General features: G+C 33.2%; 2 protein-coding genes across 4 annotated transcripts; both read right to left on the bottom strand.

Annotated features, from left to right (window-relative positions):
- Positions 1 to 1,588: 1,588 nt before the first annotated feature.
- On the bottom strand, positions 1,589 to 10,001 carry LOC126722102 (histidine-containing phosphotransfer protein 5-like). The gene is made up of 6 exons (XM_050425254.1): positions 9,780 to 10,001; positions 9,265 to 9,395; positions 9,098 to 9,166; positions 7,096 to 7,167; positions 5,312 to 5,384; positions 1,589 to 1,837 (listed from the first exon to the last, which is right to left on the bottom strand). Exons 1-6 carry the CDS (start codon positions 9,837 to 9,839, stop codon positions 1,739 to 1,741), a joined length of 504 nt encoding a protein of 167 aa, XP_050281211.1. The 5' UTR covers positions 9,840 to 10,001; the 3' UTR covers positions 1,589 to 1,738.
- A 4,180-nt stretch (positions 10,002 to 14,181) lies between these two features.
- Positions 14,182 to 22,338, bottom strand: LOC126722086 (histidine-containing phosphotransfer protein 1-like). Of its 3 annotated transcripts, XM_050425238.1 has the most exons (7): positions 22,080 to 22,338; positions 21,355 to 21,485; positions 21,178 to 21,246; positions 20,289 to 20,360; positions 17,300 to 17,372; positions 16,529 to 16,650; positions 14,182 to 16,248 (listed from the first exon to the last, which is right to left on the bottom strand). In XM_050425238.1, the coding sequence occupies exons 1-7, from the start codon at positions 22,200 to 22,202 to the stop codon at positions 16,158 to 16,160; spliced, it is 681 nt and encodes a 226-aa protein (XP_050281195.1). In that variant the 5' UTR covers positions 22,203 to 22,338; the 3' UTR covers positions 14,182 to 16,157. The 3 variants fall into 3 exon arrangements, with proteins under 3 accessions (XP_050281195.1, XP_050281200.1, XP_050281205.1); XM_050425243.1 differs by lacking the exon at positions 16,529 to 16,650; XM_050425248.1 differs by lacking the exons at positions 14,182 to 16,248; positions 16,529 to 16,650 and adding an exon at positions 16,659 to 16,941.
- Positions 22,339 to 22,580: the final 242 nt, after the last annotated feature.

The following is a 22,580-nucleotide window of genomic DNA, read 5'->3' as shown; positions in this document are numbered from 1 at the left end:
CCGTGGTCTATTCTCACTTTTCCACATCATATACTGCCCATGATTTTTTTTTTTTTTTTTCTCTTTCCGGGTCTCTTTAAGCCCATTTGCCTCCTCAACACCCATTTGTTTATCTTATCGGCCTGTGATCCATTATTCTTGCCACTTGGGCTTAATGAGTTTTCTATCCATTTACTAACTCTTTTCTGTCTACGTTGCTGGGCTTCTCCTTTCCACTTGGACTTCCAAAATGGCCATCAACAATGAGCAATGAAAGTAAAGCACTTCATTCCAACGAAACACACACACACACACACACGCACACACACACAATCCACTCTGGTTTAATCCATCATAATTTAGTCTGTTAAACAATTTATCTCCACGTGGGTTGGTCCAATAACAATTTAGAATCACAAAAGCCTTTCTCAATTGCAACATTTTTAGCCCCTAAAGTTTGTATTAAGATGAAAGTATTAGTGATAATTTGAATGAAATCTTAATTGTTTCATTTGGGTCCAAACTTAGGAGATTAAATGTAACAATTAAGAGTTTGTGTACTATAAATTGTGATAGAGCCAAACCACAATGAGGTAAATTGTAAGGATTTTTTTTTTTGGCAATTTAACACCAAAATGCTAACAATTTAGTTAGTTAGCATTATTTCCAAACTATTTAGGAAATTAAAATCTCAAGTCACTCAGACTCGAGTTCACTATAGCAACTTAAGTCTCAGAGACTCGAGTTCTATGTGCTGGCAAAGCTAGGGTGAAAATTTTTTCCACATGGAACTTAAGTCTTTAAGATTCGAGTTCCCTAAACAAAACCCATAAAAAACACACTCTCATCTTCTCTCAACAAATCTAGAAAACAAACACTCATCTTCTATCAAGAAATCCAGAAAACAATAACAAAACAAGAACCAAACCCCAATCCCATGCTCTCATCTTCTTTCAACAACAAACCCAGAAAACAACAACAAAACAAGAACCAAACCCCAATCCTAATCCCAATCCCACGCTCTCATCTTCTATCAGGCAATTGCTTTCAAAGCAATCGGCGGCGGCCACGATGAGAAGGAAGAACGGAGTGTTGGTGTCCAACAGATAAAGTTGCAAATTCATAAATTACTTGGCCCAAGATGAGGCGATGGCAGTTGGGCTCTGCCCAAATGAAGTTGGATTGGATGCCTTCTTCTTTTTTCTTCACTCCTTCACTCAGTTTGTACGCCTTCTTCTTTTCTTTCAGCTATCCATGTGGAAAATTTTTTCCACATTAGCTTAGGACTCGAGTGTCACAGGCTTGATTTTTACATTGAACTCAAGTCTCTTAAACTTGAGATGCTAGTTTCCTAAATAATTTCAGAAACCTGCTAACTAACAAAATTGTTCCTAAAATTGTGTTAAATGGCAAAAAAATCCTAAATTGTAATAATCCCAAAAGTACTTTATGTCATGAACTTTCAATTATCGATTTGTTGTTACGCTACTAAAGACAATGTGGTAGTGCTTATACTGCAGTTTTTTCAGTGGCCAACTAGTTCCCTTTTTGGAATCTGAACAATGCACAATAAGTAGGAAGAAAATATAGAACATTAATCGTCAAATCATTAACAGAAAACTCAAGTTAATAGGTAGATAGAGCTTTTGTTTATAAAGCATCCCTTGTAAACACATGCGACCACGTAGATGGAGCAACTATAAAAAATTCTATACATGCTATTACAGATCTTCACTTCCATAAGGAAGTGATTGCATTCTCACTTCTCAGGAACTTCTCTCAAACAACCGAGAGAACTTGATGGCACACAAGCGCTGCTTTGTTGTTTGCTCTTGAGTCTGATAATCCTCCGCTCCATCTGTACACAAATGTGTTGAGAGTAATTTAAATGTAGTAAAACACAAGATTGTTTGAAAACAAAATAAATAGGCTATTACCCTTTAGTTATACTATGATATTACCAGCATTTGGGTACATATATATATATATATATATAGATATTAATTGCTGGTTCAAGCTGGACAATATACATTCTAGCTTGTTGAGTCATGGGGATAGCTTGGCTGGTAATCCATTGCACTTGATGGGAAACCATGACTAATCTTAAATCTTAAACCATCAATGCCTCCCAATGGGTGAACTTTTGAACAAGTGTCAACAGCATATATCATTTACATTGGTGCTTGATAATTCAAGCACACTAGTGAAGTTCAAAGGACTTAAAAGAGAGATTTTTGGGGAATTTTCAAAATTAATTTGGTAATGATTCCAGAAGAATTAGCCAGCAAGCTATATACCATTGCAAGGCTCTAGGTCTCCAGTTTCCAAGGTATCAAACAGCGTGCAATTTGGAGTTTTCTATACGAAATTATAGCAATTTTGCTATAGACTGTTTGGGCTGATAGAAAGTACTCCAAAAATAGCCAGGTTTAAATTATTTTGCTTCTAATTATGCTTGATTAGTTCCCAATATGGTTTTTCCAATTCCTATGTCTTGTTAATGGGTCTTGTTAATTTTGTTATGAACATTTTCTCAAGTTCTTGATTTTTATTAATTATTTTTGTCTGGGGGATGTAAGTTGTTATTACCATGTTTAAAGGGTTGTTCTAAGCTCATCACATATGTAAATTGGAATCAGAAAGAGAATTTTATTTTCAATTAATCAGCCTTTACCTTGTGAGTAGAGGGATTTCTAGTTTAATTCTCACCCTTCTGTGGATTCCTATAGGTGTTGAGTTTCTTGCTCTATATCTCTTTGGCAATTTCTAATAGTGGTGAGCTTATCAATCCATTTTGAGTGTGTACCTTTATTCCCTCATTACTCCCTAAACCAATCTGGTATCAATTTGGGGTCATTGTTTTGGTTGTCATGGATGGCTGTTGTTGTCATGTTTTGGTGGGGTCTTTGATTATAAATATTTACTAAATCATAGTAAGGTGAAGTTTGTGAAATCCGCATCTTTATGGTGTAAAATCCAATAAAAGGAGATTGTCCAACTCTAACCCTATTGGACTTATAATAAAGTTATTAAGCAAGCACTAAAGGGGGAGGATCAACCTTTTTCTAATAAGTAAATGATAATTTTGTTAAATATAATTGATGAATCAACTTGCAGAACATTACAAGCTAAGATTTAGAGAATCTAAAAATCCAGAAAAAATACAATAGGGATGTTGCCTAATGCAATCACCCAATCAGACAAAGAGCATAACATAATCTGTTTAATTACATAATCGGGTGTTCTACACCATCAAAAGCCCTACTATTGCTTTCTTGTCAATAAGTGCACGAGTTATACAATGAACAGCCTTCCCAAATCTTTTCACTTCTATAATTAATGAATCTTCTTTGCCATGAAGATAACATTTGGATTATCATCTTTTGCATTACCCATGATACTCCAACTAAAGCAAACACCAAAGATCACAAACCTCTAAACATGGAACAATGAAGCATGAGATGCCCTACTGTCCCCCCACTCTGTCTACTCATGCAACACTGATCTAAAATCCCAATGTGTCGTTTTCGTAAATTATCAACATCCTACCCAGTGTTGCTGTCCATCTGAAAAATGCCACTGTGCATGGCACTTTGACTCCCCAAATATATCTCTAGCCATAGTACCTACTCCTATCAAACAATCCTGTGATAATCAAGCTACTACAAACATTGCTTTGAATCCTTATATGAGTGGTCTTGCACATGGGGTTTTACGAATAGTAGTTCCATTGTGTTGTTCATAGAGTCAATACCTTGTTGTATATAATTCTTTTTGATGTAGTTCTCCGGGCTATTTTGTGTTCTTTATACATGTAGTCTTTTTTTAATAATTTTTTTTATTACCTATCAAAATTATGAAAGGACCAAGCACATCTAAGTAAACTGCTACTTTGTATGGGACAAGATACGAAGACGAAATAGCTACACCGTGTGTACAATCTGAGAACTAACTTGATGATTTTTTTGATAAGTAAGAATACTTTTAAGTTAAAGAGACTACTTCATGTACATATAATGAGCACAAAGAAGCCCAAAGAAAAGAACCCACTTGTTGATGTCTTTACTAAATCAGTATGTGGGATTCAATTAGAATCTATTTGTACCAAGTTGGGTTTATATGACATATATGCTCCGACTTGAGGGGGAATGTTAGAAACAAAGAGAATTGTATCCTTCTAGAAGGATAACATTGGTGAGATGTCCCTACCATGTCCATCTGTCACAATCAAAATGGAGTAATGCTATAGACACACTATTTTACAACATTTTTACAAACTGCTGATATGACTTTAACATTTTCCAAATAGTTATTGTAAGTAAAAATGTGATGTTAGTGATGAGCCTATATTAGAACTAGTAAGAATTCGCTACATTAGCAGTTAGTAAAAATGTTGTAAAATGGTTTGTGTATGTAGCATTACTCATCAGAATGTGCTTTATAATATTTTATAATCTCCCATATATATGGAATGAATTGGGAAAGGGCTGCTGGACTTAGAAATAGCCCATTTTCATTCACATTTTCCTTATTTGCATCTTCTTTATAACTAACACAGACAAACCAAGGTAGACATTGGTACAACCACGCGCACCCTTGTCCCTAAATTGAAAGCTATCCAATCCACATATGGACCCCTAAATAGTCTTGCCTCCCTAGTAGTCATATCTGCCACTTTCATCTTCTTGCCTCCCCTAAATAGTTGCCTCTCCATTTTGCAAGCAATTCCTATATAACTACTTGCTTCCTCGGGTCATTCACACCCCTAACATTCCATGAAATAATTTTGAGTTGCATTAATGGTAATGTAACATCCTTATCGAAATCTGATTTTCTGACCTACCAACCACGTTTCCTGCAATTGAGGAAGCAAATTCTTTAAATTCCCTCATAGCAATGGCCTAGAAATCTTTGCTTCATTTAGTCTTTGCTACCACAGATTTTCTCAACATTTACAAATGGATGTGTTACTTGCTCCTTGAAGGATATTACATAAAGGAGGTGGAGGAAATTCTTGATAACCAAGCGGTTACAATAGGAGTATTCTTGAAATAGCCGGGAAGAAAACATCATCACTAGAAAAATTCCTAGAAACTTCCAGATCCTTATAGAAGAGTACCGCCCATTACAACCCAAAATATCATCTTTCTATTTCTCCAACGTCCTTAAAATCAGGTTTCCATAATTTTCTCTCCAAAGAAGACTAACAAAGGTCAAGGAAATAAAAACTTAAAATCATACATATGAAAGATCAAGAATAATAATACAATGCCCTTTCCAATTAAACATTATCATGAGACTTTAGAAGATATAAATGAACATTGTGCAATACCTGAGCATAGGCCTCCAGCTTGTTTCGAGTGTGAGAAAATTCATTCTTTATCCAAATTAAGGCTCTGGAGAAACTGAAACAGAAAAATTTGCAATACAAAGGGGTCAGGGGATTAATAATTCATTTATGCAAGTATGAGACAAATTTAATTGAGAAATAAAAATAATCTTCTTAGTGTAAAAGGCAAGTTTTTAGTTACTGCAAAACTCAATGATACTGGCAGATTCATTCAAATGGAAGGAATTAAAAAACAACAGGAGGACAAACTTAGTGATTGAATGAATATAATCAGCTATGCCTTAATTTAAAATGTATACTTTACAAGGAAAACATCGAATTATATATAATCTATAATATATGTAAAATTGAGTTTGACTTTTGGTTGACCTTATAAGATTGTGCCGCATTAGCTTTTGGGGCCTCACGATTTTACAGGTCATTATTTTATATATGTAAATATTTTAAAATTATATTTTATATTTAAACCCTCTATTAAAATCTTGGCATGTCATATTTTATTTAAAAGGTAAATATATAAGTTCCATATACAAACTCAATCATAATAAATGCCTATTAATAACTACCACAATTATCAAATTTCATATCTAGACAAAAAAAGTAAGAGAGAAAAATCATATTAAGTTAAGCTTTCCTTTGTGCATTTCACAGGTTACCAACTAGCTAGTAGAAAAGTGAACAAAAAATCATTTTTGGAAAAATTGGTTACCCTCTAGTGTACATGTCAGAGCACATTACCAGCCTTTGTGCAGAGCTGGTATCTTTTCCCCTAAGAAAACGGAGGCCTAGGGATCAACACAGAAGTGAGGGAGGGCTACCTCCTTCATGTAACATAAATACATATAAATATGTATATATGTATGCAAGTTTGTGAATATATATGCATATATGTCAAAACACTCCTCTAACTTGCTATGTGCTTAAATTTTGACATGAAAGCAAGAAAAAGAGAGGTTTGGTTGGGTAACTCATAACCTAATTAGCGTGACATGCACAAGTGTGTGAAGTATTAGAGTACCTGACATTACCAATTAAGAAGGCCCAGTTTAAAAATAAAAATAAAAATCAATTGCAATAATTTATAACAAGGATTACAAACTCAATTACAATATATTCAGTCCTGAAGTTGAACAAGAAAAGAGACTTGATAGAGCAGTTTATGATGGAAATTAGAAAAAATAAATTACTCAAAAAATGTGATTAAAGAAATCTAAAACATCAAACAACCCCTAGCAATTTGTTTGGATGGATGATTATTAATTTTTTAGAATAGATGGAAAAGGGGATAAGCCCATGAACACCACAAGCATACAACAAAAACCACATTGCAAAGGGAAAACATTCGAAAAGGGAAAGGAAAAAGGGTAATCACAACTACAAGGACTTCAGGAACTCCCCAAAGTAGTCACATTTAAGTAAACTTTACACAAAAAGGAGGATGAAACCCTCATTTGATATCCTTCTATGACACTTCTTCCAATTGGTTACTGGTTAAACTACTTCATACTATTAACATTTTCAAGAGCAATAGTGACAGTGATTGGACCCACTGGTCCCATTAGGATTCAAATTTGATATACTAGGGGTCAAATTTTGAATTTTACTACGATCCTGGTATATTGTATTTGAAAAAGCTAGGTTAATGCTAGTATATCTTATATTCAAAATTTGTTAGTAACTTCTCCATGAGCAAAATGGATCTTAATTGCTTCTTCTCAATACGTCATCATTCATATTTAGGCAGTGTGAATAACAGAAATCCTTACTTTTCCTTGTTCATCTGATCACAAGACTTAATGAGATCAGCACATGCAAGTTTCACATGCTTGGCACCAATGCTGTAACACCAAATAAAAAAGTAAGATCCAGTTTGCAATCACCAAGAGATGGAAGGAGAAAATAATCTTCTACGTATCCCTTGAAGTAAACATAAATAATTTTGGGAAAACAAGTCTATAATTAAAACTTCCTTAACAAAATGAAATAAGAATTAAACCATTCACACCAAGTATCATGTTGAAAAGCTGATAATATTGATCATAAGAACAAGAGGAAAGTTATTCAATCTCATGATATCAATTTTAAAGGTTGCCATTGTTTCTAGATATAGCTTGAAACTTAGCATTATGTGATTCATATCTTAAATATTCAAACCACAATCAAGTAGACGTGTTATATTCAGTGCAGGTAATGGTAGTCTACATTTTGTGAGATCCCATTATATTACATTGACCATTACAAGTAGTGCTGAAAATTCTAGTACTCAATGTTGTTGATGTCATAAACATGAATCAGGAAGTTCAGCTTCTGATATTTAACCTTCGACCAAATCACAACATGTGTCAGGGGTAAGCCGGGTGGGATGATTTCCTTCTGACTCTACATACACTCAGGTATACATCAAGGATGGTACATACCAATGTGTCAATCACATTCTTCCCAAAACTCCAAAGATAAAGGGTGCATCTGAGTATCAAAGTGTGCAACTATAATTGATTCCTCTCTTTGGGAAAAATGAAGATACGACGCAGTGTATCATCCGTAACAAGGAATATTCATTATTCACTTCTACACCAGTATCCACGTATATAAAAGATTGGTGAGATTTGGGGGGACAGTTCCTCTTTGCATCATGTGGAAAATTTGGTGCAAGAGGAATAATCATACTTTCAATGATAAAGAGCTTGCAGGGAACTCACTGAAAAGCTTTTTATTTTTATTTTTATTTTTTTACGTTCTTTATTCGACTGGCTGCTTGCTTTGGGAAATTTACACTCTGATGCATTCTTGAATTCATTGTTCTAAACTTTTTATGATGACAACTTGATGATAAGATTAATTCTTTTTTAGTTTCAATGCATTAATTCTTTTTTGTTTGAATACAATTTTTTATTGCCTACCAAAAAGTTACAGCAATTTCCAGTAATAGTAGGAAAAAGGAGCTAATAAATTACATTTTCTATTCCATGTTCTATAAAAGTTTCATAGTTTAGACTGCTGGGATGTAAGTGCAAGAAAAACAGGTTCATGAAACAGGTGGTAAGGACAGACAATGCTTTCTTACTTTTACTACAAAGGAGGAAAAACAAATCTTAGCATTCTATTAGAATGAAGAAAATTTGATGATAAACTCCAGTGCTATTAAAATCTCAATGTGTGTTCTTACTTGATGAGAAAAATGATCAAACTGCCTGGGCAGATCATGCAAAAACAAGGTGCCTTCATTAGCACCCATATTATATGGTAACTACTATTTGCAAATAAGCAATGTCAAGAAGAACAACATAACTAAGCAAGCAAAAACTATTACAAGAAGAAGAAAAAAAAAGTATAAAATACTAAATAATCTTTCAATACTAGAAAAGAAATGAGAAAAAATTATCCAAATCTATAGATATATATTCAGTGGGTTGGATTGTAAAGCGAAAGGAAAAAGGCCTGGCTGAAATGGAACCAGTTACTACTAAAAGTTGAGAAAGGCATGTGTTTAGTCTGCCATGCCCTTCACTAAGATAGATGTCAAGTCCCAAACCTTTGATCAAAGCCTCCTGCTCTTGAGTAAGGCAAGACATTTTATAAAAACCAGCTGTCCTTTACACAATGTTAGAAGCAGCTTTTAAATATACCCAAATAGATCTGAATTGCCTTTCAATAACAGCAGCCTGTGAACATGTTTACATTACGAACCTTGACAGAGTTTCTCCATTTACCAGACATAGGTGAATATCATTAAGGTAATGCAATTGATAAATTTATCTATCATGCTACCTCAAGCTTCTCTCATCTACTTTGTGAACCAGTTCAGACAGCTTTGAGAAATCAACATCAGGACAATCACTGCAGATATAAAAACATGAATGAGAAATAACCAAAAGTAAATATAGAACTAGAATCTGTAACTGGAACCATGTAAAATTAAATGAATATGGAGATACATTTTGCTTGTAAGTTCTGATAAGATTGTTTCAACATCAACAAAGTACTTATCAATCAGCTGCACAACATGCTCAGGTTCCTCCTCACTTTTCAAAGTATGAATCTGAGAAAACTGATCATTTACTATCCCCTGCAAGCAATGAAATGAATACACATTATTAACTGTCTGAACTTTCTTTTCCAAACAAATGTTCAAGCCAGGATATGGAATCTCATTCAAAATTAAATCTAACTTGTATTAAAATGCAAAAGATGCAGGAACAGGTGAATTACTGCATTATCAGATTTTAGTATCCCAAACCTCAACTAGAATAAACATCCAAGAATTCAGAAGAATTCAATTATATTATGGTCAAGCCATTACAATTGAAAGAATATCAATTGGAGTTAATCCTCTAGAAGCCCCTAAAATCATTTCAATATACAAAAATTCTACAAAGTAGAGCAAAAGGACTGTTGGCAAAGAAGATAAAAAAGAACCAAATCAAAAACCAGATAAAAAGTTTTCTGTCACCTCGTCAAACAATGACTGAACATATCCATGGAGCAGTCCTTTAAGAATAGACAAAGCCATCTCTATAGAACGTGGTGTCAGAAGCCCTAAGAAACTGAAACTAAAAGAAAAACTTTAACTGTTTAAGAAGGAAACATTCTGCATGAGATACACTTGCTTCAGTGTGAGGTTTGAAAGACTAAATTAATTGCAGATGAAAACAATCTGCGTCAGACTGCCATGAGGTTAGCATGACTCTTTGTAGATATAACATCTAGAATTTGCAAATTAACATCTTTGCCATTCTCAATGACAAATGCCCTTCAAATCATCATTCTGTAATTACATTGTTCATATAGATAGATTAAGTGAGTTATAAAGATTTAGAATCATACAAACAATCATGGAATGATGCGTCAAGGATGAATAATGCCCATAGTGGCAACTTGATCGGGCCAGCAGCTCCCTTTGAATGATCCAAACTGTTGGACATGTATGATAATATGTAATCAACCATAAACCATTAAAGTGATTTAATGACAACCAGTAAATCAATAACTTTAGTTTTCTAATAATCAGACAACATATTACGACATGATAACAAACTGCTCTAGTGCAAAGCATAAAAATGGAATATTTTCACTTTTCTTGATAGGAAATGACACAATATATTAACCTTTCTCAAGATGGCTTCACCAACAAAATAGCTGTGTGGCAAAAAATTATTGGCTGGCTTCATAACTGCAAATTACAGGTTTAGGTTCTAGGGGAACTAATTTGAATGACAATACCTTTAAAATTTTTTTGAGAGAATTTTGCTGTCAATCAATGCAATAAATGGTGAGAGTCAAAGTGAAAATATATTTGGTAGGTAATAGCACCTAAATTACATATTCTTTTAATTATGCCCATTCCCTCTTCTACTTGACATGGTAAGAGTTGGATAACATTACCATGTCAGTGAGCACGATAAAAATTGTTGATCCACTTCTTAAAAACTTACTCTTTTAGGATAAGTGGTAATTCATTATGGTATAAATGCAAGGAGGTCTTGCATTTGAACCTCTTATAATCTCCATTTCTCCCATTTAAGTAATTTAAAAAAAAAAAAAAAATTTTAAATTGGTAAGTACGCATGCACCCATTGGATCCTAAACCCCAGACCTCACCGTCAATCCCATATTTATGAAAAGAGGAAGTATCATTTGAGTTAAAACTCATTGGCTACATTTAAGTTTGAAATTGCACATTTTGACCTCTACTTATGAGAGGAGTCTTGGGCCCACATGTCAGGTCAGGTGTTAAAAGGGAAAAGAGAGAGAGATTTGAACCCATATTTAAATTTATACCTATTAATTTGCACTTGTTTCAAAAAAGAAAAAAATTGCACTTGCTTTTATGACTATAAAGCTCATTGCCAAATATAAAGGGATTTGAACCCATAATTAAATTTATCAAATCAATTCGAACAACATGATTATTTACATTAATAAGAATAAGGTTTAAGAAAGTCTGAAATTTATTTTTCATGTCTTTTGAGCAAACAAATTTCAATATAATGTTCAACCATTTAGTTGCATAAATACAATATAATTGTCTGTCACTTTCATTAATAGCGATAACAGAACTAGATTCCTTATTGGCCCACAATGGTTTAAGTAACCTTTTTTTTTTTTGTTTTTTTTTTAGAAAGTGGTTTAAGTAACTTCTTTATTGAGAAATCTCTTTTTAAGAAATTTATGCACTGCTTATGCGACAGGATAGGATTTCAAATGACAGCTTTTCTTAGATTAGGTTTTATTTACTTGTTAGTTGCTTCGATAGAGTTGTTCTCAAATAAGGAAAGTTTTTAAATTGCAGCTTTATAAATAATTTTTTTTTTTTTAAAAATAAATTTATTTGCAAGTGAGACATGCACTTAGTGAGTCCTAAACCCATCAACTCACCCTCCATCCCGTTATTGTGGGAGGAGGAAGTGTCATTTGAGGCAGAGCACGTCGGCAAAAGGTAATAAAAAATGACAGATTTGGGGTTAAAGTATTTGTGCTTGTCTAAGAGAAGGCTTTTCATTAGAGTTATGTCAAATATGTTTGCATAATCTTGCCCTACTATGTAGCTCTACACCTCTACTTTTTTTCTTTTGGCTGAACAACATACTTTATTCCAAAAAAAAAAGTCAGAAAATGCCCACTGGCAAGAAAATGGGCCGATACAAGCTCTATGCCTCTACTTGCAGCAACCCATTACACAGGATAAGGATCACCTCTTCTAGCATCATTGGCATCACTCTGGTATTAGAAGTACAGTCTTAATTTTAAGGAGTAAATGGAATTCAAAGTAAAGGAAAAAAGCTTTGGTACATAAACACTTGGAATACTTTTGCTCCAGGGTTCAGTTTGTGAGAAAGCTGCTCAGAAACTTTTCTATTTTTCATAAGAACAAGAGAAATTTTAAATTTCAACTATTCAAAAGCAAAAAGAATTTATAGAATCTATAGAGATGACATTGCATTCATAACTCACAGGAAAAGCACTTCCAAGCTCCAATGATTAAGTAAGATCTAGTTGTACATTTTAGCCACCCAAATCTGTACTCACTGCTCAAACTGAGGCCTCTTGCATGACAGGGCAAATACCGCATTGTGATTATCAACAATGGAAGCTGCAAGAATACAAGGGCTTTGAGTGAAGATCTCATACTAAACTGCTGAAAGAATCACATCTCACACCATAATGGATTATTTAACTTGAAGAATATTTAACAACAATGCATTTTTAGTTTTTTCACAAGCCTGAAAAAGAAAAAAAATTTACAAAATATTATTGATGTAAAAGCTTACCCTATCAAAATAGATTATCTATTCTGACATAAGATTAGTTTTAATATGATGATGAACATTACAATTTCTCAAAAATGATGAATTTTCTTTTATTCTTTTCTTGGTCAAATTATAATGTGATAAACTAATTTTCTTTTGCCTTTAAAAGATAAGTCACAGTTCCCCAAGCAAAAAGAAAAGACAACATAGGAAAGTCAAAGTAAGTTATCTTATCATGGCACCAGTCTGAATATTATTTACTGTGAACACCATTTATTGTTGTGCACAAATAAGATGTGTTGCACCATAACTAGTCCATCAAAGGTATACATGAGCAAAGTACCAAACAAGAATAAAACAGTACTTATAAAATTTATAAAATCTAATTCATGTCGATTAAAGTATCCCAGAGAACACTTGGAGACTAGGAAATCAACTAACTCAAGCTGAAAATACAAACAAGATTATATCTGATGAAAAGAATAATTTAACCTGATAGAGCATAGCTAAATTATTAAATTCATTGGCGATGATAAAACAGTTTAATCTGTAAAGGAGAAAAAGAAACTCTATAGAAAGAAATTGAAAGAGAGAGTGACAGACAGTAAGGCATGTGCACAGAATGGATGAGCAGTGGAAATGACAACTGTTGTCTTTATGCATTTTTCCTGTTTCTCTCTACCATATTTTCCATTTCTATCTGCATTTACTTGTTTTGCTTCTTTACTCTTTCCTTTCAGAGTTGCTTTTGATTTTGTTCACACCCTACTGAACGATTTCTTATCAAAATGTCTTATCTAGAGTCCTTCACCCTTACATATCATAACCAGAACCAATTAAAAATGGTAATGAATCTAGCAATGAATAATTTAAGAGACAAATGGCATTTTTAAAAGAAGCATTTCCAAATTGAACCCTAAAAGAAAAGTGGAACAGAAACGGATGAAGAGTGATGTCACAGAGGTAGCAGAATTGGTGCCAGGGATTTGCTCCCAATGCCAACTCCTATAGGACAAAAGAGTGATGTCACAGAGGTAACTGAATGCAATCCAGAGAGAGGCAATTAAGACCAACCAAATCTAACAGAACCTTAAATGAAAAGGAAAAGATTCTCTCACACAAAACTATTACTGAAATATTTCCTGTAAAAGACTATGAGTTTTGTCTTTTAATAAGATAAACAAAAAGGGCATTGTGTGAGGAAAAAAATAATGAGCTACAATGTTAAATTAGTTCGCAGCATTCTTCCATTCCTTAAGGTCCTAATCCCTAGTTCAGTTAGGATATGATCCAAGGCTGTAGAGACAACCAAAGATTTGACTCAGTTAGCATATAGTGCTTTACCACTGTGCAAGTACACTATCGGCAGAATGAAAAACCTTAGGTCATAGACACTTCGGTATTAAGTAGAAATGCATGCTTTGTAATAAGACAGAAATTTTTTTATTATGATTTAGATTTAACCTATGGATGCATTTGGTTAATTTGAGAATGTTGGAATGTGGGGAAAGAAAACCTACCAACTTTTAGAAATGTGACAGTTTGAGCACATTTGGATTGTGTAAAAATTACACTTCCCTGTGAGAGTACAAGGTTATCAAGTTCTTTTCTTCAACAACAAAGCTTATTTAAAAAGAAAGGAAGTGGCCAAAGCCCCTACATTGGTTGAGGAAGGGACCCAACTGATGCAATAGATATTTTTTTAATTTAATTTTTGAAGTCAATTGTATTTTATCTTTTATTTTTTTTTTTGATAAGGAAGAAAGCTTTTATTAGAAATAAAGAAATTACATAGCATCCTTTGTACACAAGCAGTCTACTCAGACTCGGACACCTACAAAAGCATCACCTAAAAGAACAAGCATCTAAAAACTCAACTAGATTAGAACAAGAATGACATTTCCAAATAGCCATCCAACCAAGGTGTGCAGCAGGATAAACTTTAGGTCCAGCAAAGAGCGCTCAACTGCCTAAAAAATGTGACTATTCTGTGCTCTCCAAATGGTGCACATGATGCACAAATGAGCTGCATTCCATACAACAGCACTCTGGTGTCTACCAGAAGGCCCCTTCCAGCGAGAGCCAGCATGTCTACCACCCTCCTAGGCATGGTCCAATGGAGATGCAAAAGACAAAAACACCAAGGACCAAAGCTGGGAAAATTATAGTTTTTGTAATTCAATAAATGGAATTTCTCAAGTCAATTAGAATTAGAATTAGGGTTTTCCTATGTCAATTAGAATTAGGGTTAGTTTTATTAGTCTATATAAGCACAGTATTATTCTCCTATGGAGAAGATAACGGTTTGATTGATGAATAGAACTTCTCTTGGAATTTATCCAATGGTCTGTTGTTGACACTAGCCAGCCGTAGGGTGCCAATTCCTAGAGGTTTTGTTCCTCTTGCTTGGTGTTGACTCCTAGGTTATCTGTTCTTCTTTTTTTTTTTTTTTTTTTTTTTTTTTTGTTCTTCAATTTTATTGCTGCATCGTTTTGGCCGTCTTTCGTCAGCAAGGGTCAATGTCTAAGGCTAAGAACTTCTAGAAGGTCAAGAAAAGAAAGTGAAACATCTTCTTAGATCAACTCTTCTTCCCTCTCTCTCTCTCATCATTAGATCATATCAACAATATTCGACCATGGAATTAAGTATTAAAGAAACCTCTAAACTCTAATTTCTTCATCTTCAACTAATTAGAATAACATCAATAAATATTTCCTACAAGGCATACTTTTCTTCAATTTTTATTAATTTTGTACCCTAATTAATAGCAGCATCAAGGGAATGCATAAACTCAAATTTTTTCAAGGATCAGTGATCCATAAATTCATCATGAAAACAAACAACATCTTGCTTACCCTAGCAGATACTAGCTTAAGTAAAAATCAATATTCACCATATCTGCATAGCAAGGAAATCAAAGGTAGAAAACTTTCTGAAATTAGAAAGTGAACAACTTTTTGAGCATTTATTGCTTCATGTGCCCGCACCAAACTTAAATGTGGAATCTCCAAAATAAGGCATTTAGAGTAAATAAGAAGTTTAATTTGCACTTAGCAGGTTTATCTGTAGCTAGAGATAACAAAACTTTCTGTGACTATGACTCTATGCGGTTCACAACTAACTTGAGAAACACCTGACAAGTATTGGGGGTACAAAAATATATTGCTGGTCCGTTAAATTTCTAATTCTTTCCCACTAAATTTAATTGATTTCCTTGCTTACCCACCATTTATTGAATGCACAACTAATTAGTTAGCATATTTAACAGTCATATAAAGCCAAAATCTACTGCTTGGCAACATCACTAACAAAGTTAGTGCCTGATTTTCCACAAACATTTCAGGTTCTATGATTTTAAGGGAATTCTAGAATAACAGCTTTCAGTGTTTTAAATAAAATCCCCATGAACTTAGCACTTTTGGGAACAACACCATTCACATAAGCAAGTCATTAGTTGGTTCAACTAGATATGATATGAAGTTAACATAAAGATACAAATAGACCATATATAACAAAGCTGATCTATCTACCACATTCTCCTGTTTCGAACCTCACATGTCAGATTTTCAATCAGATATTATTTAGCTGGAGAGATCATATAGGACCCATCTAGTGACATGTTTCAGCTTCCTTTCAATGTCCATTCTCAAGGTCAATGATCTTTCTTTCCATCTGCAGTTGAAGTTGGCCCAGAGAAGAAAATAATTAGAAAATGCAAGCACTCGAAAAGGTTCTTACTCTTAAAATGTGTTCAATCAGTTTTCAGGCCAAAGGGAAAAAAAGGAGAAGCTTTGAGGACAAATTTTATTGAGAAACATAAACATTGAGATTCAATCATTACTGAACATATATACTTAATTCCACCATCAACAGCATTTAATTAATGTCTTCAATCTTTTGCTTCACAATCAACTTAGAATAACTGCAACACTAGGTCTCTCTCTCTACTCACCTAGACTTTCTTTGTCCCAAATTCTCTTTTCTTTTGTTTGTTCCCCAAAATACTACCCTTTTGTCCGCAAACCCTTTATAAACAAAAAAAACTTCTCTGCACATGCATGTGTGTCTTGATTGCTGGTTGGGAGGAGGGCACAGGACATGCTAGTTGTCAGTATAAAATAAGTAAAATTCAGATTAAGAGAATGCATGAATTAAGGTTTAAGATTCAAGCAATTCACACTTCAGAAAATAAATTACTAATTTCTAACACAATTACTCATCAACACATATGGATGTCTAGAAATTATGCAAGAGTATTTTGCAGATATGCATAAGGGAAGGGAACCATAGACAGCAAATTTCACCTACATACTATAATCAGAACCAGCTCAAGGTCAAAGTTGCTAAACATCACTCTGCCACTGTCTACAACAGCACAATAAAGCAATTAATCACAATAATCACATAGCCATTGATTGTATTAACTAAGATTCTTTGGTAACCTGAAATGAAATTTATAACCCATGTCTTAGATGAGCTCTGTTAATATCCAAAAGAAATTTAAATACCAACACCATTCTCAAATGTCAGAAGGGTTATACTTCCATCTAGTTTCTACTAACTTTTCTACATGAAAGTAAAAAAATAAATAAATTACAAAGACCATGTTGTATTTTGATTAAAAAAAAAAAAGCACAAGAAGGTAGAATGTGCTATTTATTCCCAGAAGAACTAGAGAGAATGATTATTAGAAGTATAAAAATTAATCTATTCACCACCATACCTGAACAACAGTCTCAAATTTTCTTTTCAGTTGGGAGAATTCATTCTTAGTCCAATACAGAGTCTTGGAGCAACTGAAATATCACAATTTAAACAAAAATAGATGCACATTAACAATCCACATACGTAGATAGAAACATACATTTTAAATAATAAAAAAAGACACACACGCACAATAATAATCATAAAGAAAAAAGTACCGTAAAAAAGAGAAAATATCTTAAGTTTGATAGAGACAAAATAAAAGTTAATTGTGGAATATAAAGAAAAATGGAACAAAGAGAGAATGTTTACATGCTTTAATGGTGGACATGTATGGTAATGAAATTAAATATCCACTGACAATTTTTTTATAGGCCCACCAATGCAATGATCCATTCATAATAAAGTGACCAAATTCAATAATAGAGGCATCAAAGAATTTTTAAACATTTGCATTAAAATGTCAACTTATTGCTAACATATCACAATAAAGTCACATCAGCATTGTTCTCAATATATTTGACATATTGATAGTATAATACTTTGCGTACCAAAAGGTACTGTTAATAAACCCACGGGTACTAAAACCATTAAAAGAACCCTCAATAACACATGGAGATATTTTTCAAGGACATTAATCACTAGATCATGTAATTTTCTTTTTATTTTTAGAAGCAACCAAATACAGAAATCAAAACTTTTTTATTTTTATTTCGGATTAGTAGAATGTTTTTTAAAAAATATTCACAAAACGGGGCGGTACTCCATTACGTGCCTAGGTGGGACTTAGTAGGCATACAAAATGCCAGAAAATAAAAAAGACAAAACTAATTACTGAAATTAAAAAAATCCAGAAACAATAAAATAGTAAAAATGGAAAAACAGCTAATTGCTGCCATCCACTTGTAAAGCAACTCAAAAGCATCAACTCTAGCAGAGAAAGCTCTTCAGCACCAAATGTCTAAAGAATACGTTTTCTCCAATGCACCACTTACCATAGTACATATCATGCAAGGCACCTTTCTTCAACACTAATAAAGTTTTAGTAATTGAAGATAATATTTGGACACCTTTTGGCAGTAACAACGTGTGTACTTTCTACACATGATATACCTGCCGTGAACTGTAATTATATGATGCTATTATCTTATAATGTGTATAAATACGGATTGTATTTACTTCCAAAACTTGTGTTATATGAATTAATATACTAAGACAAACTTGACTGACATTTACGAATATATTTATTGTTAATTAATAAGAAAAAGTACATCAACGTATAAGCCAATCATTTTGAGGATTTTTTAACCTTCCGACTTATCAAAAAAAGATGAAATCTTAACCTTCCAAAAAATTGTTAAAAATGTTTTTTTGGACTAGAAAGGGGAGTCTATGAATAGGTCATGAAGATCGATAACCTATTGGAAGAAAATATTAGTACTAGACACATAACTAAATTGAGAATCTACCATTTGGTGACTTTTGTTTTTTAAGCAATTATGCCATAGCTTAAATCGTCGATTTGATTTCAATTTCAAGAGATCTCAGAACTGGAACTGATGACAAGATACTAGTTTGTGCTCAAAAGCCAAAGCTCTCCATATATTTCTCATCCACTTTGTCCTTGATGCCTTCAATTGCAAGGATAACTGAAGTGTTATGCACTAGTATGAATATCTACCAAATTGATTTATTAAAGATAGCTAACCAGAACTCAGGACATCATTTTTTGTAAGAGCATTTTCACTACTTGAGTCAACTGCTTAAACAACTCATCCATTAAGCATAAGTTACCTTAGTCAATTATCCATATTTGGTAGAACCCATTCAACCCCAGTAAAGAGGGAAAAAACAGGAGGTTGAGAAACACACACAAATATGTTAAAAAGAGAAGTTGGAATATAGGAGCCATTCCAGTCATCTATCAATCATAAGAGTGACAAGAAATTTGATCAATCAACACCGGATACAAAACAAGTCCCACAAAATGCAGAGAAGAAAAATTAAACTCTAATATCATAGACCAAAACTAATAGATATAAGTCATTGGTTATTCAAATAATACTCTAATGCATAAAATTAGATGGGTTGAGTTCAAGTTACACCCAATGTAACTTTTGTTAATGTTACATTACTCAATAACTTTTTATTGGATGAGTTTTTGACAAATCCACTGGATTACTTGGCCACTTTATCCTGTCGATACTTGCAAAAGATCAGGATTATGATATATCAATAACTATTTCATCTTTTTTTTTTTTTTTTTTTTTTTTTGTGTGTGTGTGGAAAATTACACACACACCCGATGGATCTTGAACGCATGATTTCACCCTCCACCAAGCTTACATGAGGAGGGGGTGTCAGTGGAGTTAGAGCTCATTGGCATTCCATCTTTAAAATATTTAATTTTGCATTTTAATATTATACAAAAAACATGAGTTTAGTGATTTAAAAAATGTGTTTGTGTGCACAATAATAAATACCACAATACATTTATGCAAAATTTGATAATTTTTTAAGAAAACAAGTAGAGAGGCAAATAAAACCCTAGACTTTGTGCAGTCTAAATAATATCTATACCAATGACTCATTTAGTTAATTTTGATACTAAGGCTTAAACTGTGTGTGGGTACATATATACATATATATATATATATATATGTGTGTGTGTGTGTGTATATATATATTTATGTATGTATGTATTAAGTAATAAGGAAATTTATTAATAAAAGGAAAGCTCAAAGGCATAACTACAAAATAATCATTCATAAATGCAGCAAAATTCTTTAGAAATCCTTGAAAGGGAAAAAAAATGTACAAGACCTACAGCATGAAGATAATAGTTCTACAAGATATACTGAACTTGTTGATTGACAGTATTTTCAGGGACAAAATAATCATTTAGTCATGAACATGTATATGACTTTCTTAAGCTAGAGGATATAGACATAATAGACAGCTAAGTCCAAAAAAATACAAAAAAGAGAGAGAAAGAAAGGTTTTCTTACTAATCCTTATCATTATCCTCACAAGCATGAAGGAGTTCAACACATGCATGCTTGACATGCGCTGCACCAACACTGTACCAAGAAGGAAAGGAACATATAATTGTATTGTTGAGACAATCATGGAAAGAAGAAAAATGATAAAATTAGATAACTAGATGCATTCTCAGTCCATGTGATTAATGCTGCGACTAAATAATGACTCAAACATTCATATTCATAGTGTTTTCAGGTAGAATGGAAAGGGTAGTACTGCCAAAACTAAATAGGACACAATCATCTGAACCCTAGACCACACACACACACACACACTACCCCTTAAAGAGGGTACATCCTCTAGAACAGTCATTACATGAGATGAAAGCTGTAGCGACAAACTCAAACTCAAAAAGAAAGGGGAAAAACTTCTCCTTGGGGTTGGGCAATTATAGTAAAAAAAAAAAGACTCAAACATTCATATTCATAGTGTTTTCAGGTAGAATGGAAAGTGTAGTACTGCCAAAACTTAATAGGACACAATCATCTGAACCCTAGACCACACACACTACCCCTTTAAGAGGGTACATCCTTTAGAACAGTCATTTACATGAGATGAAAGCTGTAGCGACAAAACTCAAACTCATAAAGAAAGGGGAAAAACTTCTCCTTGGGGTTGGGCAATTAAAGTTAAAAAAAAAAAAAAAAAGAAACAGCAACTCATTTTCATAATTAGAAATACAGACTTTCTGACACCACCCCCCCCACAAAATAAAAATAAAAACACATTACACTTAAGTTAGACATATAAAAGTCACCATATAATACAGACACAATTTGAAGATTTCTAGTGAAAGTGTTTATTATTCCAAAAAATAAACACGTTTCTTTATTGTAACATAATATGAAATGTTACCTGTTTGATTGCTCAAATAATTCATGAGCGGAAACATTAACCTGATGAAAATCAACATTCTCTTGGTTGCTGCAGATAAGTATGGAAAATGGATTATAAATTCATAACCAACTTTACTTTACAAATGATAATCAAGTTATCAACTTCCAAACAGAACTTAAACTAGTTCATAATTACATGTGATCCGTCAACTGAGTGAACAAATTTTGTGCAGACATGCAGTAGCTGGTGACTGCTCTCACAGCATAATCTGGTTGATTAGTTTTCTTCATTTGTTGTATTTGCCAGAATTGGTCATTCACATATCCCTGAAAACAATTAAACATTTTCCAAAAACTTAGCATTTTCTTTCCAAACCACAATTTATAAACCATTTCAACTTATCAATAAATTGTTATAAGATTTGAAAGAAACCAAAAACAATTTTTTCAATCTACTTATAAAAAAAAAAAATGTTATTTTCCCAAAAATCTTGTAATGAAAATATGAAATCATACAAATCAAGAGTGATAGTGGAAAATGTCGCACAAATAAAAATCATTTTATCATGTCAGTTGTGTTTGGATTTGAGAAATTAAAATCTAGGGCTTCGAAGAACAATTATGAGTATATATTGTTTGATATAAATTTTACAAAAATGAGGGTTTAAATTTTGATATTATGGATTTGAAATTACATTTTACACCTTATTATTTCAAATCCACGTATGAACAAAGCTCAAATCCAATCATAAATTTTATCAATAGGGAAAAAAAAGTTGACCTCCAGGGTTGGAGAAATCTCTTCCAATCCATTATGTGATGGTTTAGACGAAATATTAAAGCTCCATTTGTTTTGAAATAAAATATTTTCAGAAGACGTATTATCGCTCTGTTTGTTTGGAAGTAAAATATTTTATGGACCATTTTCAAGTGCAGGGATTCGATCACTGCAGACACCATTCTGATGACCGGTGCCGGATGTCTGGTCATTGGAGCCGCCGTTCCGACGACCAGTGCCGGATGTCCGGTCATTGGAGCTGCCATTCCGACGACCAATGTTAGAGATTCGGTCACCGAGTGTTGGCGGTCCGGTCGTAGGAGACACCGTTCTGGCCACTAGTGTTGTAGTCTGATCACCGGATATACCACTGTAGCGGTGGCCACCGGAGCTACCATTCCAGTTGCCTGTTTGCCGAACCTCCGGCACAATAACCCACTTTAGGTGGATGTTTGAAAAGTTTTACTTGACATACCAAATACTTCAAAATATTTTACTGAATATTTTATATGTAAGATATATTTTACCTTTATATTTTACTTCAAAACAAAATATAAATTAAATCATTTAAACAAGTATGATTATTAAGTTGATTCTCAAAAAAAAAGAAAAGTATGATTATTAAGTATAACTTAAGTAATGTA

The sequence above is a fragment of the Quercus robur genome, chromosome 1 (genome assembly GCF_932294415.1).
Source record: "Quercus robur chromosome 1, dhQueRobu3.1, whole genome shotgun sequence".
Classification (NCBI taxonomy): domain Eukaryota; kingdom Viridiplantae; phylum Streptophyta; class Magnoliopsida; order Fagales; family Fagaceae; genus Quercus; species Quercus robur.
The sequence above is the reverse complement of the archived record's forward strand: the minus strand, read 5'-3'. Positions and strand labels throughout refer to the sequence as shown.

Bases quoted from the DNA above. Each gene is read 5' to 3' on its own strand.
- LOC126722102 (XM_050425254.1), bottom strand. From the start codon at position 9,839: ATGGCTTTGTCTATTCTTAAAGGACTGCTCCATGGATATGTTCAGTCA. The intron at 9,396-9,779 runs GTGACAGAAAAC...CATTGCTTGCAG, and splicing joins TTCAGTCATTGTTTGACGAG to GGGATAGTAAATGATCAGTT. The intron at 5,385-7,095 runs GTAAGGATTTCT...TTTCTGTTTCAG, and splicing joins GATCAGATGAACAAGGAAAA to TTTCTCCAGAGCCTTAATTT.
- LOC126722086 (XM_050425238.1), bottom strand. From the start codon at position 22,202: ATGGCAGCTCCAATGACCGGACATCCGGCACTGGTCGTCGGAACGGCG. The intron at 17,373-20,288 runs GTAAGAAAACCT...GTGATATTTCAG, and splicing joins GAGGATAATGATAAGGATTA to TTGCTCCAAGACTCTGTATT. The intron at 16,651-17,299 runs GTATGGTGGTGA...CCTCCCAACCAG, and splicing joins AATTTGAGACTGTTGTTCAG to CAATCAAGACACACATGCAT.